The sequence below is a fragment of the Mchenga conophoros genome, linkage group LG14, assembly GCF_057382185.1.
Source record: "Mchenga conophoros isolate Kocher_MC1m ecotype Shallow Benthic linkage group LG14, M_conophoros_male_GT1.1, whole genome shotgun sequence".
Lineage (NCBI taxonomy): Eukaryota > Metazoa > Chordata > Actinopteri > Cichliformes > Cichlidae > Mchenga > Mchenga conophoros.
Window position 1 is genome coordinate 29,517,820 of NC_140539.1, and position 17,523 is coordinate 29,535,342.

Consider the following 17,523-nt stretch of genomic DNA (forward strand, 5'->3'; position numbering starts at 1 on the left):
ACACAGGACAACAAAGGCAGCTGAGCCATGTCCCCAGAAAAGGTGAAATAACTCGGTGTGTTTATAGTATTAAACTACATATTAATGACAGCGTAAAGAGGAGGGTAGAGGAGGTTAATGTTTCATTTTTTGAAAGTCTGTCTTTTTAAATGTTCTCTATTGGAATAAAAGCCACAATACAAGAAAATGTCACTGTGAGTCAAATTTAATGTGAATGTAAATATAAAAAATACATGCATATTTAAAAAAGCAGCAGTGGAAATGAGCATTTTGAGGTGCTTGTACTTGAAACTGTTTTCTGTGATTATTTTGGTTTGTTTATATGGATATATATATAAATATGCATTAAAATCTTTATCAGAGGTGAGTCTTGGCCCACACTTAGAAGTGACTACCTGCTTGAAGTGGAACTAACAGTTAGTCACAATAGATCAAGGAATTTTTGGAACGATATTTCAGCGCTGTGAGACATCTTGTGTCATCAGAAATACCTATCGAAGTGAAATCAGACATCACCTTGATGTTTACGAGAAAATATCACAAACTAATCCAGATGCAGATTAGTAAGTAAAATTGATTTATATAGCGCTTTCTAAGAAAAGGAGTCACAAAGTGCTTACAGAGTTAACAGGAGAAAAACAAACAAAAAGAAGAGCAAAATGCACACAACAGAAAAACAACCAAATCTCTGTCTGAGAAGTTTAAAGCTTTCTAAAGAATGCCACAGATTCAAGCGTGTGAAGAAAGAGTGGTAAGCTGTTCCACAGTTTTGGTTTTAAGAGACAGTACCCATTTAGATTTTACACGGGTACAGAGAACCACAAGAAGACCTCTATCAGCCAGCCTAAGGATTTGAGTAGACAGGCGATGTAAGTGAGGGCCTCACTTCATAAAGCCATGAAAGTAAGAACCAAGATTTCAAGATGATACCTAAACGTGACTGGATGCCAGTGCAGATGCTGTAATGATGGGGTGATATGAGAGAATTTGAGAGCGAGTTACAATCCTTGAAGCAGCATTTTGGACAGATTGGAGGCGATTAATAAACGCTTTGGCGGACAAGAAAATAGAGCAGTACAATAATCCAAGCAGGAGGTGATGAAGACCCGAACGAGCATCTCTTGTTCACTTTTTGAGCAATTTTTCTTACAGTGAACAAGCAAGAGCCTTGATGTGAATATCAGAAGTCAAACATCAAAAATGATCTCAAGATTGTGTTGTTAGCTTTTAGGGTGAATGAGAAAGAAAACGGATATAGAGGTATATGCTTTCTGGAGCGGGAAATAGAGACATTTGCTTTGTCTGAGTTAAATTCAAATATTTTTCATCCAATCATTAATTGAATTGAGACAGTCAATCTACCCCTCGTCTCTGGAGAGACAGAACTTCCAGCCTAAGCTGAGCTGTGCAGTCTCAGACTGCTCTCAGCCTAAATACAGAATATAATCATGTAACTGCAGATGATCTCTGGATTTACTATTGGAAATGAAGCCATGCAGCAGCATATAAAGTACTTCAAACTGACCCCACTTTGCATTATTAGGACTTCAGGTTCTGTGTGCAACTTTCTTCAAATCGTTCATTATTACAGGTTCAAGTTTACATTGACTGGCCCAAAAAAGGTCCTCAGCTGTGACATTTATTTTCCAATATCTCATATTGATGAGGGGAGATCCTCACCGCTGTGCAACATGTTCTTCAGCACATCCCAAAGATTCTCAGTGGGGTTAGGATCTTACTGAACCTTCAACCCAACGGAAGACCCTTATTTCTTTAGTTAAATTGAGGCGGTGTAGTTTGTCTTCATTTACTACAATGGGGGCTTTTCAACATTGTGGTATTTTCATTTGTTGTTAACCCTTTTCAGCATGGTTGTGTCTGCATCAGAGTGAGGCATTGAATGAAATAGTTACTGTACTCTGAACACTTTGGCAGGTTTTGATTTTGGTCATCACATGAACAGTTTTCACACTGTTCTGTACAGCAACATGATTTCAATGAGTTACAAGGACAATAATGATAAAACTGTGAACTTCATCTGCTGTTCAGAGTCCTACACTGGAATGAAAACAGCCCAGCATGTGCACCATTTCCTGCTGCAGTCAGTAAACAGTCTGAAATCTCCTTTCACTCCTCTCATTGAACTGCTGTTTATCTTACAAAAGTGAATGAGCGAACAAGCGAGTGGTTTCAGACACAGCTCGGTCCGTCGTTATGTGGTTCGAACACCGCTGTAATCCAATAAATCGCAAAGTGACCACTGACGTGGTGCTGACTTCATTTGTCTGATGAACGCTCAAGTGGCTTCATTCTTTTCGTTTCATTGACCGGCTGCTTGAGAGAGCTCAAACCAGTTTGACCTTTTAATGGTCTTTCTTGTGCTGACACTGCACATGAGAGCGCACAATAGCTCACTGCATGAGCCCAGCCTAATGACTTCCTGTAATCTAGCTTCAGTATCTGTGTTGCAACATTCCTTTCACCGACCTGATGTGAGATAAAACCTGCAGCAAGGCTGTGACCTTTTTTTGTGCTTTGCATCATGAAATCAAACCATTGAATGAAACACCTGAAAGAAAAATAGATAGAGAGAGAAAGGCTGAGGCTGCAGCTGGGGTTTGAAAGGAAATCTTTCTAAATTCAGCACAGATGGGTCTCTAGGAGGAAGCGGTCCTCCTCCACAGTCTGCTGTCGGGTCTAACGATGGCCGCAGAGTGGGTTATTTTTCAAGACAAGATCATCTGGAGATGGCCTCCTCGAGCAGAGCTGAAGCAGAAACAGAATGGCAATGTCAGTAGAGCTGAATCAGGTGCAAGTGTTTGACCTAATTGGGAACTGGTTCTATCTTCTCTCCTTTAAATACAACAGTAAGATAAACAGCTTTTGGTTTTTGTACTGAATTAATCTGAAGATGCCACCTTGGCTTGAAATCTTCTCTACATTTTGACATTGGTTAGACAAAATATTCATTCATCCCACAAAGAAAACAATTAGCAGGTTAATCGATGAATGAATTGAACCAGCAGCAAACAACTCGTCTGTTGTTGCACAAAAAGTATTAACCCAATAAATCAGTGGGCCAATAATGAGGCTGACAGTTAAATGAATATCAGTAAGAGCTTGTCATGTTTTACAGGAGGTCTGGTAGTCCTGACTAGTCTAATGGAAATTTTAACACTGCAACAGAGTGATTCCTGCTGTCCAGATGTTCCGCTCTCTTCTTTCTCCATCTGCTTTTTCACTCATGACTAATATAGGCAAAAATACGACATAATACAAAAGAACTTCAGGTCTTATTTGTTTTTAAATTTAGGATCAATATTACAAATTTTGGAGAAATGGTCTGCAGTGCTGCATTTTCTTTGGTATTGTTTAATCACAATTACTACTACTGGGCTACTGGACCAGAAAAACATGTTTGCTTTTCACAGTGACTCCACAGCTACATCTGCACACAATTATCTACATTTTCTCTGTTCATTGTTTAAAGTAATTAATAATTAATTAATTCTGTCTTCAAGTAATTGTTGTGAAGACTTTTGCCTTCCACTCACAATTTAAAGCTCACATTAAGAATTTAAGTTCCTTTCAGAGGTTTGTGAACTAATTTTGTGTTCAATTAAATTAATTCTTTCCTCCTTAAGGAAAACTTTAAAACCTGGTGATTTTGTACTTGTGTGTTTTAGCTTTTGACCTTCACATATGTGTTTCCTAATGTTCACCAGATCCTGATCACTGAAACATTGTTCAAGCATGTGTCATATCATCCACACACATCAGGTCACGTAGAGAAAACATTGACCTACATGACGAACCATTCTTGTTGTCCAAAAAAACTATACAAACAATTTTATCTCTCGACTCTTAGAAAAAAAAAAAAAAAGCTTTGCATGATTCAGAGCTCAAAACAATCCTTCTTTATCTTTATACTGGACCTTTAGGACCACCCTCCGTTTCTTTCCATTTCTGTTGTTTAATGTTGAAGTGTTTGAGTTAGAAGGGTGAAACTCACTCACTTGGGCACTTGTGCAATGGTCTGTACTGTAATCTAAACCTCTCACAGTGGTTGGTCTCTATATATCTGCTGCTCAGCTCAGGCCTGAGAACCATTTAAACAGCAGCCCTGCAGCCTGTTGCTGGATTACCAGCATCTCTGTCACTTATTGAATTCTGATGCAGTTTAATCTTCTCTAATTCTGCAGCTGTTTTCAAATATAAAGTGGAATCCAAGCCCTCAGTTTTGTACCATCACTGTTTATACTGCCATTTTCTGTTCCACTCCATAGACCTCTGTGACCTACAATTACTTTTAGTGTGCAGATAAAAATTATATTTGTAGCATAAAAACTAGTTTCTTGTGTAAACAAACCCCCTGGCACCCCGTCTGTAAAAGATGGAAGTACTCCACATTTTTCGCCACAGCTGAGCTTTCAAACTTACAAATGAGTCCTTTCACTAGTGATATGAGTCCTTTCACTATTGTACACAGATGAACATGCAACTCTGCTGATGTTATCGGGGGACCTTGTCTCGAGTTAAGCTTGTCTTTCATCTGGGGAGTAGTGATATTTCACCACATCCCAACATCTCACAGAGTTTGTTAACAGAGGGTAATGAGTGAAATATTACGTTTCACTGCCAGCAGGGTGTTGCCATGACAACAAGCCACCGATGTCACCGCGAACGGGTGACTTTCATCGAGCTGCACTGGCTTTGGTATCCCAGAATCCTCCTCTTTTCTTCCCAGGCGGCCACGGGCCCCCTTGCCCCACGTGTACACCTCCCCTTCTGCAGAGAACAGAAACAGAAGAAGAAGAGGATGGTCACCAAATTGAGAGTCAGAACCCCAGCATGCATTAATTCACACAGGTCTTTAACTGATGGCTCCGTGGGTTTATCTTTGGGATGGCGTGAAAATAATCCTGAACAAATGTGAAACTTGCTGAAGAATCTACCGCAATGATCATCTTTATCGGCTTTATTTTGGAGTTGACGCTATAAACCCACTTCTGACAAACTTGAGATGCTGTCCAAAGAGAATCCAATTATTTGCAAATCTCATAAAACCCATATTTTACACATAATAGAGCATGGAAAACATATCAAATGTTTAAAGTGACAAAATGACGATATTAAGAAATATATTTTGAATATTTTTAATTTAATCATAGAAATGCATTTCAAAACAGTTGGCATTGGGCAAGAAGAGGCTGGAGAAAGTAAGTGGTACTAAATAGAAACGGCTGGAGGAACAGTACGGGTAGTTGTTTGCAAATCATTAGTTTAATCGCCAACAGGTCAGCAACTAACTGGGTATAAAAAGATCATCTTAGAAAGGCAGTTTGTCACAAGTAAAGATGACCAAAGGTTCACCAATCTGCAAAAAACTGCATATACAAATTGTGAAACAATTTCTGAACAATGTTCCTCAAAATTAAATTGTGAATCTCTTGTAATCTGCAGTAAATACATAATCAAAGATTTCAGAGAATTTAGAGAAATCAATACGGAATGTTTATGACTGTCGAGCTCTCAGGCTACCAACTCCTAGGTCCCAACTTTTTCAGAATTGGTGTTGTACATTATAACTGTGGTGACACAGCCAGTCAGAGTCAAATTGAGATATAATAAAATACCCATGTAAAGCAGCTAAACAACAGCTATCAATGAAATGTGGTCTCTATCAGATTAAATCTAATGTTATCCATTTCAAAATCCTAGTTGACTTCCTTCTTAAGTTATCGATTTGAAATCACCCGTTTTTTTCGTTGTTGTTTTTTTTATAGTTATACCTATGGTATCAATTTGAAACTCCTATGTCAGTTACTGCATTCACAAACTTGGGACTCCACATCACCTACCCGGCAGGTTGATGATAATACCCCATCAGTCTTTTACAGCTGAGAGGTAAAAAGAAATGTCTAACAGTAATTTATAGTTTCATTGGGTAATATAATTAGACATGGTAGTTCTCACCGTTTATGTTTCTCTGGCATACCAAGCAAGTCTCCCTTGCCAGAAAAACAGATTTGGCCTGATTGCAGCTTAAGCTGTGTGTACACACACTTTTCTCCTTCTTATTGGTTCCAGTAATCCAGTCAACTCTCAAACTGTACTACATCCCCGGCCCATCTTCAACCTGAACGGCAGCCAGAAAAAACTGAAAGCCCCTTTGCAGGTGTGCAGGGTCTTCAAAAACTTCAAGACGTGATATTTACTCTTTTCTACTCATAAGTATATTAACCTGATATCACACTTTACTTAAAACTATATTGCAGTTTCCTCTGTCAGCCATCCAACATATTTTGAGGATTCTTGTTCACAAAACTCAAGTCTCAAAAGAAACGTGGTTCAAAAAGAAATCTGTTGCAATGTTACAAACATGACTCAATAAATGCATCTACTCACCAGATCCTATGGCTAAGGTGAAGGCGTCACCACAGGCAGCCACAGTGATGCCCTGCAGGCCAGACACTTTGCAGGGGGCACGGCTGCTACGTCGGGAGCTGGAGCCAATTTGACCGTGCTGGTTGCTGCCAAAGGTGAAACACTGACCATTTTCTGAACAACGAAAACGTGGAGACATAAACCAAGAAAAAATTTAGGAATTACACTTGTGGTGAAATTACTTTGTTAGCAGCTTTTCCCTTGTATGGATAAGAAAAATTTACGTTTTTAATGAATTGCAGTAATATTAATTTTTGTACCGCAGTTGCCTGACAAGGGTCTGCGGGAAAAAAAAGAAAGAGGTCACAGACATTATTCAGGATTCTTTGTTGCATCCCACTAAACCCAATGCTGTCAAAAGCAAGGGAACTACTGCAGTTTTGTCAGGGCTAATCTCTTCAATCTTTCTGGTTTCTGTTTTTCTAGTCAGCTTTAGTCTGGGTGCTAACCAATCACATTTGAGCAGGTTCTGGATGCAGATAAACAGACTGTATAGATGCAAAAAGAGGAAAAACATTTGCCGTTAAGCAATCTCTAACAATCAGCTATTTAAAATATCTGCTCCTCTCTCTATTTAGTCTTTCTGTGTTCCCCTCAAATTAGTTTATTTATCCTTTAGTTGTGTCCTTGATTAATTTCCTGCTTTATTCTGATACCTAGATTTCTCTTGTATCCTGCTTTGGATTTTATCCCTTGTTTGTTGATCATCTTGATAGTTTTCACCTTTGTCTGGTTTCCCTTCTGTTTCTCATTTCCAATCAGCCCTCTGTGTATAAGTAGTTCTGTCTTCCTCTTTGTCAACTCATCTGTTGTACCACCTGCTTCTCTCATAAGGTGCTGCTTCTAAGTCATGTGCTTGTTGGCAGTTTTTGTACTTTTGGATTAGTCACCCTTTTTTCCTCCCTGGAACTTATTGTCAGCATGAAAGTAAAGCTTGCTTTGTGTATTACTCTGTGTGCCAGTCTGTATTTGGGTCCACCTTTGGACTTAAACTTAACATACAAAGGCACTCGCAAAGAAATGCTATAATAGCTACAAACGAGACTCTTTCCAAAAAAGAGAATAATATTGTGAATTTCTTGAACCTGTAACAGCGACAGAATGCGCCGTTCCAATGTCAATGTAAACAATCTTCTCAGTGTTGAGTGGGGCTGATTGGACTGGAGTGTAAGAATGAACTTCTTCCACTTGATTCAAGGGATTCGGTTCCTCTCCAGCTGTGATCATATCCAGGCCAAGCTTGTTGAACCTGAGTACAATAAAACAACAAAACAAACATTTTTAACAGACACAATGCTGTAGTATTCGTCCAAATCTTAAGTGTTTGTTTAAGCATGCATACATTTGAGAATATAAGACTGTTTGTTTCCTGTAAACAAACACATTACCAGCACTCGCTCATAAGTATCGTTTCTTTTTTGCCTTTTGGCTAAAAGCTGCAATCGGTGAAATCCAGAAAACAAATCTGACATTATGTAATATAGAAAAAATCCCAAGTAGGCAGACGTTCCAGTCTAGTTTGCTATCATGTGTATCAAGTTTCCATCCCGTTGGCTATGAAGTCTGTTAAGTTTCATGGTATATAAATAGTTCCACCTGCTATTTTTGGAACACTTTGATGAATATCGTGCAATAAAGTTCTTCTTACCCATCAATGAAGAATAATTATCATTTAATGCCAGTAATCTTTTAGTTTCATATTTATCAAGTATTCAATACATGTTTAAGGTCTGGAGCTGAGTTCACTGCTACTGTGTATGTATTTCATGTCTGTAAGCCACAGAAGTGTGAACAAAGCTGTTTACTACTCTTGCCCTCTCCTATTCACACATACATCCTCTCTGAGAGAGCGGGATTAGCGCTGAGTGAATGCAAAGGCTTTGTCATTTTAAGAGAATGCTGTCTCACACGTTGTGCACTAGGAAAGTACCTCTCTGACCTTTTAACCTACCACCATCAACCCACATGATCGAGTTTATAGAGTGAAAAAATGTTAGCATTTTTTACGGAAAACATGGAGTGAAAACGTTGTCTCAGCGTTATATAACGCTGCTCATCACTTCCTCATTTTTGTCACACTTTTGAATCAAGAACCAGAATAGTCACCTGTTGCTTCCACATGCCACAATGCTGTGCTGGTTGCTAATAATCATGGAGCAGTCAACTCCACACACCACCCTCTGGGCTTCAAAGTCGCCAGGTAAACACACTTGCTGTGGAGAGTTATGGGTGTCCTGGGTGCCGAGCCCGAGGCGACCTTTCAGACAGAGACCCAACCATTAAGCTCTGTGTTGAGATGCAGCTGTCATAAACCACACAAGCAAACACCAAAAAGAAGAAAATAAAAACTGGTTTGTTTACTATACCATTGTCTCCTCTTCCCCAGGCAAAAACTTCTCTTTCATTGGTCACAGCGAGAACATGGGAAGCACCGCAGGACACCTGAATGAGCTCGTAACCAAGCAGGGCCTCCACTATCTTGGGCTGAGAACAAAAACAGTGTCATCAATGAAATGAAAGCTTTTCATCAAAAATCTGTAGGGACGTTGCGCCCTCATAGCATTCATTTAACTGTATAAAATGAAACTGCATCATTCTTGGTTGAATTCACTCCTCTCTCTCCCTTTGTTTCCTGTCTGCTTCTGTACTATCTATTGCCTAATAAATTTTAAAAATGTCTTTTTAACGACCATCTCTTTCTATAAAGTCTTTTAATTATTCATTCATCCATTATTATTTCATTGTTATCAATTCATTGTACATGTTAAGGCACGTCTGCTTTTAATGTGTGCTTTTCTGTAAAAATATGAGGGAGAGCACATCAAGCCATGAAAAAAAGACATTATTTTAACACTGTGAAATTGCAAAACACACACAAGCTTGTGTAGAAGCGTGTGGAATGAAGTCTAACCTGTCAGCTTTTTAGGACGACGTCTGTATTTTTTTGCTCCAGTGTTCCAACAACCCAGCTAATATTCCAGCACATTCACCACTAGCTAGTGGGCATCATGTGCGCTGCCTCCTGCACACTAGCTCTCTCACCTAAACCACACAGTGTTTCCAGTAGTGCACTGCTGATTAAATGGTATTATAGACTAACTTCAGGGTCACAGAATTTCTACTGATTGAGAGATTTCTTTAACATGTAATCCACCTTTATTAATCTAAACAAGTTGATTTGAGTGGAATTTACAAAGAAGCTGTTGCCTTTAACTGTATTACTTTTATTAGGGTATACCTAATTTCTTACACTGGCAGCTATCATTGCATTTACTAAGGCATTCAAATAGTGTACCTGTGTTACATCATTGAAGTTCCCGTGTCCTAGACAGCCGTTGCTTCCACTACCAAACGTCATGATAATGCCCCTGTCTGCAAATTGGAAATGAAAAGAAGGGATTAACAGGACTATTAGTTGATGAGTGTAGGTGTATTCTTACAGAGGCCAACAGAATGCTTCTAATCCCCATCTAGGAAACACTAATCTGCAACACAACAGTGAAAACTGATGAAAGAGACATGAGCTAAGAGAAAAGAGTCTTTAATCCTGTGTTATCGGCTTTGTGGTGTTGGATGGGTTGACAAAACCCTTCAAAAACACGCTGTGAGTGTACCACAGTGTGAGAATGAGAGAAACAACCATTCCTAACTGCCAGGCAAGCATGAGGGTTATGTTCAGGTAGATTCACAATATCAAGATAAAGAGATGGTTGGCTGTATCCAAAGTTTGCACTCAAACACCGGTTTAGTGTTTTAGGGGATGAGCATAAAGAGATTTTCTACAGCACAGCTCCTAACTAAACTGATTGGCACGGCTGTGATCTCTCTGATGGGTATCCAAAGACAAATGGCCCACCTACCTGTCATGCAGGTGGTAAAGAGATCACCACAGGACACAGACTTGATGGTGACTCCAGACTGACCCTCGAGGAAGCGAGAAATAAACTGAGGCTGGATCTGCTCCACCACACCAGGAAGACTGGCCTCAGAGGACCCCACTGATGGAGCCTGTGACAAAAAATGTTATTAGACTAAAGTGAGCAGAGAGTCTCTTTATGGCAGTAACAGAATAAGAGGAAATCACGAGTCTGCAATATTCAAGCCTTCCAGATGTTACTTTTAAAGTATACAAATACCCATGTAGAGAATTTATGCTTTTCCAAGAGTATCTTAAAACTCAAAATATGGATAAAAAAGTGCTAAAATCCTTCAATCTGATGTTGTCTGTTTAGTACTGTAGCTTCTCCAAGCAACCATAACAATGCTGTCCTGTAATATTGCTATTTGAGTCTTTAAAACTTTCTGGGATTTTCTTGTTTGCTACAACAAGTACTGGCTCATAATTTCTTTCAGCTATATTTGGACGTTTAACAGTGGAAACATCAGCAAGGCTGAGGAGAGCATATCAGATCAAAGCTGCTCCTTTTGCACTGTGTCAGAGTTACAGGGAACATTTGTACTTCAGGAAAAGCAGTCAAAGTAAAAAAAAAAAAGAAAAAACAAAGAACACACACACACACACACACACACACACACACACACACACACACACACACACACACACACAAACCTCCCATGTAATCAAACGGCCAGTCTTGGTCACACCCATCTTTTGAGTGCGGCCCAGAGAGACCTGAAGCACTTCCGTGTTGAGCATCGGGAGGCGGAGAGGGGTCGAGATGCCACTTCCCCACGTATACACAGAAGACAGCGGGAGGGAATGCACCTTTCCTGGTCCTAAACCAACTGATCTGTCTGTTTCAGCCCAAAAAAAGCAAACAACAATTTTTGTAACTGACGCTATCAGTCTAGATCAGCCAGTACTATGGTCAAATAACTACATGCTTCACCTCTTGACCTGTTGGCAGGAACTCTCCCTCCTGGTCTACCTTGAGGACCAGTTTGCACCGTAGACAGAGGTTTCTCAATCCTGGAAGAAAAGAAGATATTGATAAAGACAGAAGTCACTACACAAAACATAATAAATCTCAATCTGACATCAAAACTCTTGTAGTTAAAATAATCTTATTTCATTATTAATTAAGCAAAAAGACTGTACCTGCGCATTTTTACATTTCCTATATCTGTGTAGAGGTTAAGCAGGGGCCTGATGCATATGGGGAGAGCCATTATTTCATTGAGTTGAGGCCGTTTGGATGGATCCAAATTGAGCATGTTGAGAATTAGCTGTCGGAGTTCTGGGCTGTAACGGTCTGAGATCGGAGCAAAGGTGCCGCTCATGATCTTCAGAACGAGGGCGGGGAGATTCTGAGAGAAAAATGAAGGAGTGAAATCATAAGACGCATCACAGATTGATGTGAAAAGCATAATCTCTCATCTACCCTAAATCCTTGTCAAAACAAGAATCTTTCACAGCACTAAACCGCAGTGTAATCGGTAGTGAAAACAGACTTGAGCAAAAGCAAAAAAGATTTGAATGAATTATTGATCTGAGTGGATATCAGAAGCAGTAGCAATCTGTTTGTGCTTTAAAGTGGGACAACATGCGGGTGCTTTTATGAAATATTCTGAGAAATTTTAAGAATCCCCCATTGTGTAAACAGAGTAGCTCTAATGGTTTGAATGCCTTTGCACACAGCAAGAGTTTATAATTTATACATTTAAGGAGAAGAAGAGTAATGTAAAAACAATAATGCAGTATTATCATCACACCCAAAATGGGACAGTATAAAGTATATGCTCTTATTACAGCAGCCTCAAAGGCTCTCTTGAGGCTTGCTAGCTCATACAGCACACAGCCCAAAGCCCAGATATCACTCTTCTGGTTATACGGCTTTCCCTCACACAGCTCCGGGGAGATGTAGCAAGGGGTCCCGACAACCTGTAACAGGAAATAAAGGAGGTTTTAATTCCATTTCAGAATGCAATTTAGAATTCTAAAAATGAAGGGAAGAGGTAAGACGATTCACCGTGTAAGCTTTGCTTTTGCTGACGAGGATCTTGGAGATGCCAAAGTCTCCGATTTTGACAATCATCTGGTGTTTGTCAAGAAGAATATTCTGAGTCTTGAGGTCCCTGTGCAGGATGAGCTTGTTGTGAACATGGTACAGGGCGAGCAAGATCTGCACAAAGAAGTGAAGGATGGTGTCTTCGTCCAGTAGCGAGTTACAGCGCTTCTGTATGTAGTCAGCCAGCGTCCCACCTGCATGGAGAAAACATGAAGGGAAGAATAAACAACACAGATGACTTTGGTTTGTTGGAACCATAATGGAAGTTACTATGTTGGTCTGAGTAATGAAATGATATTACAGCCAATTAACATTGGATTTTAAAGGCTTTAAAGGGCTTTAAGATCACAGCAGGTGACCTTGTTGCTCAAGTGAAATGTTACTGTAAGCATTAGAAAAAATAAGTAATCCAGCCATGTAAATAAATCACATCAACACTTTTATCTGCAACAAATAGACTTTTTGGATGTTTACAGCCGCAAAATCTGAACTTTAACAAAAACTAAAGTCCATGTACTTTTTCAATAATTTTCTTTCATGTGAAAAAATATGACAATAAATCCAGGCAGGATATATTTACCAAAAAATCAAACAAACTACTGCTAGAATAGTTGGAGCAATGACAAAGAAAAGATAATGAGTGAAAAATGCTCATAAAACACCAAAATATGTAAGGTTTTATATCTGAATCAAAACAATGTACGTGCACCAATATCTGTAAGCTATGGCAGTTCCACTGGCAAAACAAGCTACTTAACCAATCACAAATTGAGAAAATGTCATTTAGAAATGCATTGCAGAACTTTAGAGGCCTTGGCAAAGTCCTCGTCTTTAGTATGAAAATATAAAGATCCAAGCCTCATGATTTTAGGTTTTTGTTTTGGTGCATTTGTGCAGAAGGCTGGCCTCACTAATGGCAATCTACATTTTTTACATTATAGATAAACAGATTTCTGAATTGTAATACTATCACACAGCCTCATGTGGTATTCCCAGGCCTAACATGATGGGAACCAGCAAAGGTATGGAGCCCTGCAGGACTATATCATGGGAAAAGTAACATGCTGTACAATTAACAAAAGGGAGATGTGTAATAAGATATTATAGCAAGGTTACCTGGAGCATATTCCATCGCTATCATTAGGGCCTTGTCTTCCAGGAAGTTCTCATAGTACTCTATAATATTTGGGTGGTTGAGCAGTTTCAACACCTGACACTCGTTTTGTGCTGCCAGACGCTCGTCTCGTGACATTTGCTCCACCGGGATCTCCTTAAGGATGACATAGGCCGCGTCGCTGCGCCTGCGGCACAGGTGAACAATCCTGACAGCAGAGCAAAGTGAAGAAGAATGAGAGATACCGTTTCCTGAATAAATATGAGCAGGGTGATTTGCTGAAGTTTAGATTTGACATTGTTAACTCATTCACTGCCATTGACGTCTATAGCCGTCAATTGCAGTGAATGAGTCAATGGGTTTAACTCATTCACTGCCAATGGCTGGCAGTGAATGAGTTAAGCTTTGGCACTGATTTATTACACGTTACTCTCTGGGGAAGCGATAATGTGAACCAAATAAACACAGTAACACAGTAAAATAACCTCAATATTTAACTTAAGATTTTTAAGCTAATGTGAGACAAAGTTGTAAAAGAATAGAGAATCTGAAAAATCTGACCCTTTCACAGCATTCTGTACTAACCTTTAAGAACTACTCCCACACATGGCTGGCACAGAATAAAAAGAGAAATAAATGGAAGGGACACAAACACAGTGCATGTCTTCTTAGCATATAACCTGACTGGATTCTTTTATGTAGAAAAATAATAACACTTTATCAGCCGATTTAACATCTGGGCTCAAAAAATAACTCTGCCATGCTGTGGGATCAACATTGTGTTCTATTCAAATAAAGTACTGACATAAAAGTACAGCTGTGCAGATCAGGACCTTGTGACTTCCCACCTCTGATGGATTATTTAAGTAGTTATAAATAAACTGCAAAATGAGCAGAGCAGCTCAGGCTCGGGATAAATCCACTTGATGTGCATTATTTATGAAATGTAAGCAGCACAATCCCATGTCTCATTGTGCAAACATCAAACAGGCCATCTTTTAATGACAGTTTTATCATTTAGATGTGAAGTATGACCAACACCAATTCAAAGTGATATGAATGTACAGGTATGGAAAACAAGATTTCTTTTTCCTGCCTCTATGGTATTTTGATCACAAGTTGGAATTCAGACAAATAGAATGAAAATAATAAATGTCAATGTTACAAATGAAATTTCTGCTATATTTGGGTTAGATTAGTTGATTTTGTTTCAGAAGACATCAGAAGCTTTCTCCATCTGTGTACCTGAAAAGTATATTTGATTTGTGTTACAGTCCTGAGGTTTCTGAGATGTTACTGAAAATTGATTTTTTGGAATTTGTTGAGTTTCGGTTCCTATTTTGATTGGATTGTTATTCTAGTCTGCCCAGTGTTTCAGTCTTTGTATCCCCCTGTCTCTATGATCATCTTTATTGTGAGTCTTTTTGTCTGGCTTTATTTATTATGTTTTGAATGTTCAATTATTTTCAGTTTTGCTTTGATAGTCAGATTACTCATCTTGATTCAGTTTTTTACCTCCTGTCTGTCTTTACTTGCGTTTGATTACCTTCAGCTACGCTTTGTTCCCACTGCCCTCTCATCTCCAATTAATATATATATGCTGTGGACAAATAGTCCAAAAAATTCTTTACCTTGACCTTAATGGTCAGGTGTAATGGACACTATAAGGAAAAGAGAAGGACGGTCCTCAAAGAATCCAACTTTACTTACACTATACACAGCTTCTTAAAAATGTGATGGCAGATGTTGTGGATTTTCAGAAGAGTGAAGACAACAACTAAATTTTAAACATGTTTGTGTCATGTTGTTTCACACAGTCACATAAAAAGAGAACCACCCCTAAGAAATACAGTAAAACTTCATTAGCAAGGCTGGACATTTAAATGAACAGGGACATGGAGCTCATAAAGTGTATACCATACCAGTCAAAATGAGATTATTTACTTCAGTCATATTTTCTGATGATCTAGTGTAACTCAATATAGCTCATAATCTTTATTTATGGAGCTTTTCCTACTTATAAAGCTCCCTTCTTCGTGTAAAGCAACAACAAGCAGATTTTATGACAGTAGCATAATATTGATCATTTAAAAATAAGCTATAAAGGTTTAGCACATAAAATTGAAAATCACACATAAATATGTGAATTGCTTTTTCTTAGTACTTAGAGAATTCAACCAGCTCCGATTATGCCTGCAATGTTTATTCTTCCAGGTCACTTCATGCAGAAACCTTCCTAAGCAAAACCGACTCTTTGACCATCTTTGACCATCAAATTAATATTTATTCATATGTGACATGGTAGTGTTTTTGTCATTGGCTATAAAGTTTGTGATTGGAAAAATAGTTGTAGTGTTTTATGACCTCTTGGGGTTTTTGTTTATCAGCTAAAATTATATATCTTCATGACACTTAAAAGATTAAAAGTTTCATTCAATTTAAGACTTCAGTGCCTCTTTCATAAAACACTAGCCAACACATATTCTTTTTCAAAACTCCAGAAAAACTCATTCAATTAGTTGAAGTTTAATAAAAAAAAAATTAGAGTTAAACTTTGAAATTCAGTTTGTAGGCTGGTTACAAACTATTTACACTCATTTGTCATCTTACCCTGTCATCTGGACCAACTAACACTATATTACCAAAAGTATTCAGTCGCCTATCCAAATCACTGAAATTTGGTGTTCCAATCACTTCCATAACCATAAGTATATAAAATCAAGCACTTTGGCATGCAGATTGCTTCTACAAACATTTGTGATAGAATGGGTCGCTCTCAGGAGCTCAGTGAATTCCAGCGTGGTAGCCTACCGTGATAGGATGTCACCTGTGCAACCAGTCCAGTTATGAATTTCCTCACTTCTAAATATTCCACAGTCAACTTTTAGTGGTATTATAATAAAGTGGAAGAGATTGGGAACAGCAGCGGCTAAGTTGCTTCCTGTTCCAACATGACTGTGCACCAGTGCACAAAGCAAGGTCCATAAAAATATGGAAGAGCAAGTTTGGTGTGGAGAAATTTCACTGGCCTTCATAGAGTCCTGACCTCTACCCGACAGAACACCTCTGGGATGAATTAGAGCGGAGACTGGGAGCCAGTCCTTCTGTTCCAGCATCAGTGTCTGACCTCACAAATCCGCCTTTAGAGGAATGGTCTAATATTCCTATAAACACACCCTTAAAGCTTGTTGAAAGCCTACCCAGAATAGTTGGAGCTGTTATAACTGCAAATGCTGGACTAGCATAAAATTAAACCCTATGAATTAAGAATGGGATGTCACTCAAGTTCATATGCGTGTGAAGGCAGATGACCAAATACTTTTGACAATATAATGTATAATATACATTATATTGGGTTTGACCGAGGGTGGTAAACATTTTTGGTGACTTTGGCAGACTTTAACACTCATCTGACCTCTACATGCCTTTCAGATAGCTGGTTTTTAAAGTAAATAAATCGCGTCCAGTGCTCTGTTACTTCTGGTAACACGTCCTTCTCCGTCGTCGTCTTCTTCGCACGTTTGACGATTTCCGTTACTTCTTTTTAAGGGGAAAAATTGTTTTCCTCTTTCGCTCCTGACAGCGCAGCGTTTACAGACAGGCTGATGTGTGTGACATAAAAGAACTTTTATAAATTACATATAAAGTGTAAGTATAGCCAGACGTTACCCGAAAGCTCCTCTTCCAACAACTTTGATTTTCTCATACTTCTCCATCGCTGCTGCGCCCAAACGTTTCCGCCGTTTCCAGGCAACCCCTCTGGCACCACGGCAGCCAGCGAGGGACAAAACAGACGGATTCCACACAGTTAGTACAGGAAGATACCAAACAGACACCCCCTTTTTTTTTAATTATTTTTTCAGTCACGGTGAACATTGTTTTAAATTATGCTTACACGTATACTTTAATACAACGAAATATGGTTATGTTTTATTTATATTTTATTGGAAGTACTTCATAATACCTACATAAATTGTAGTTTCCAAACATTTT

General features: G+C 38.8%; 1 protein-coding gene across 1 annotated transcript; it reads right to left on the bottom strand.

Moving 5' to 3' along the window:
• Positions 1-189: 189 nt before the first annotated feature.
• On the bottom strand, positions 190-17,296 carry nek8 (NIMA-related kinase 8). Its single transcript, XM_085243830.1, has 15 exons — positions 17,200-17,296; positions 13,533-13,738; positions 12,378-12,610; positions 12,158-12,289; positions 11,507-11,715; positions 11,298-11,377; positions 11,018-11,202; positions 10,308-10,455; positions 9,743-9,819; positions 8,814-8,931; positions 8,554-8,704; positions 7,533-7,696; positions 6,409-6,561; positions 4,630-4,788; positions 190-2,766 (listed from the first exon to the last, which is right to left on the bottom strand). The coding sequence occupies exons 1-15, from the start codon at positions 17,244-17,246 to the stop codon at positions 2,738-2,740; spliced, it is 2,091 nt and encodes a 696-aa protein (XP_085099956.1). The 5' UTR covers positions 17,247-17,296; the 3' UTR covers positions 190-2,737.
• Between the last annotated feature and the right edge of the window lie 227 nt (positions 17,297-17,523).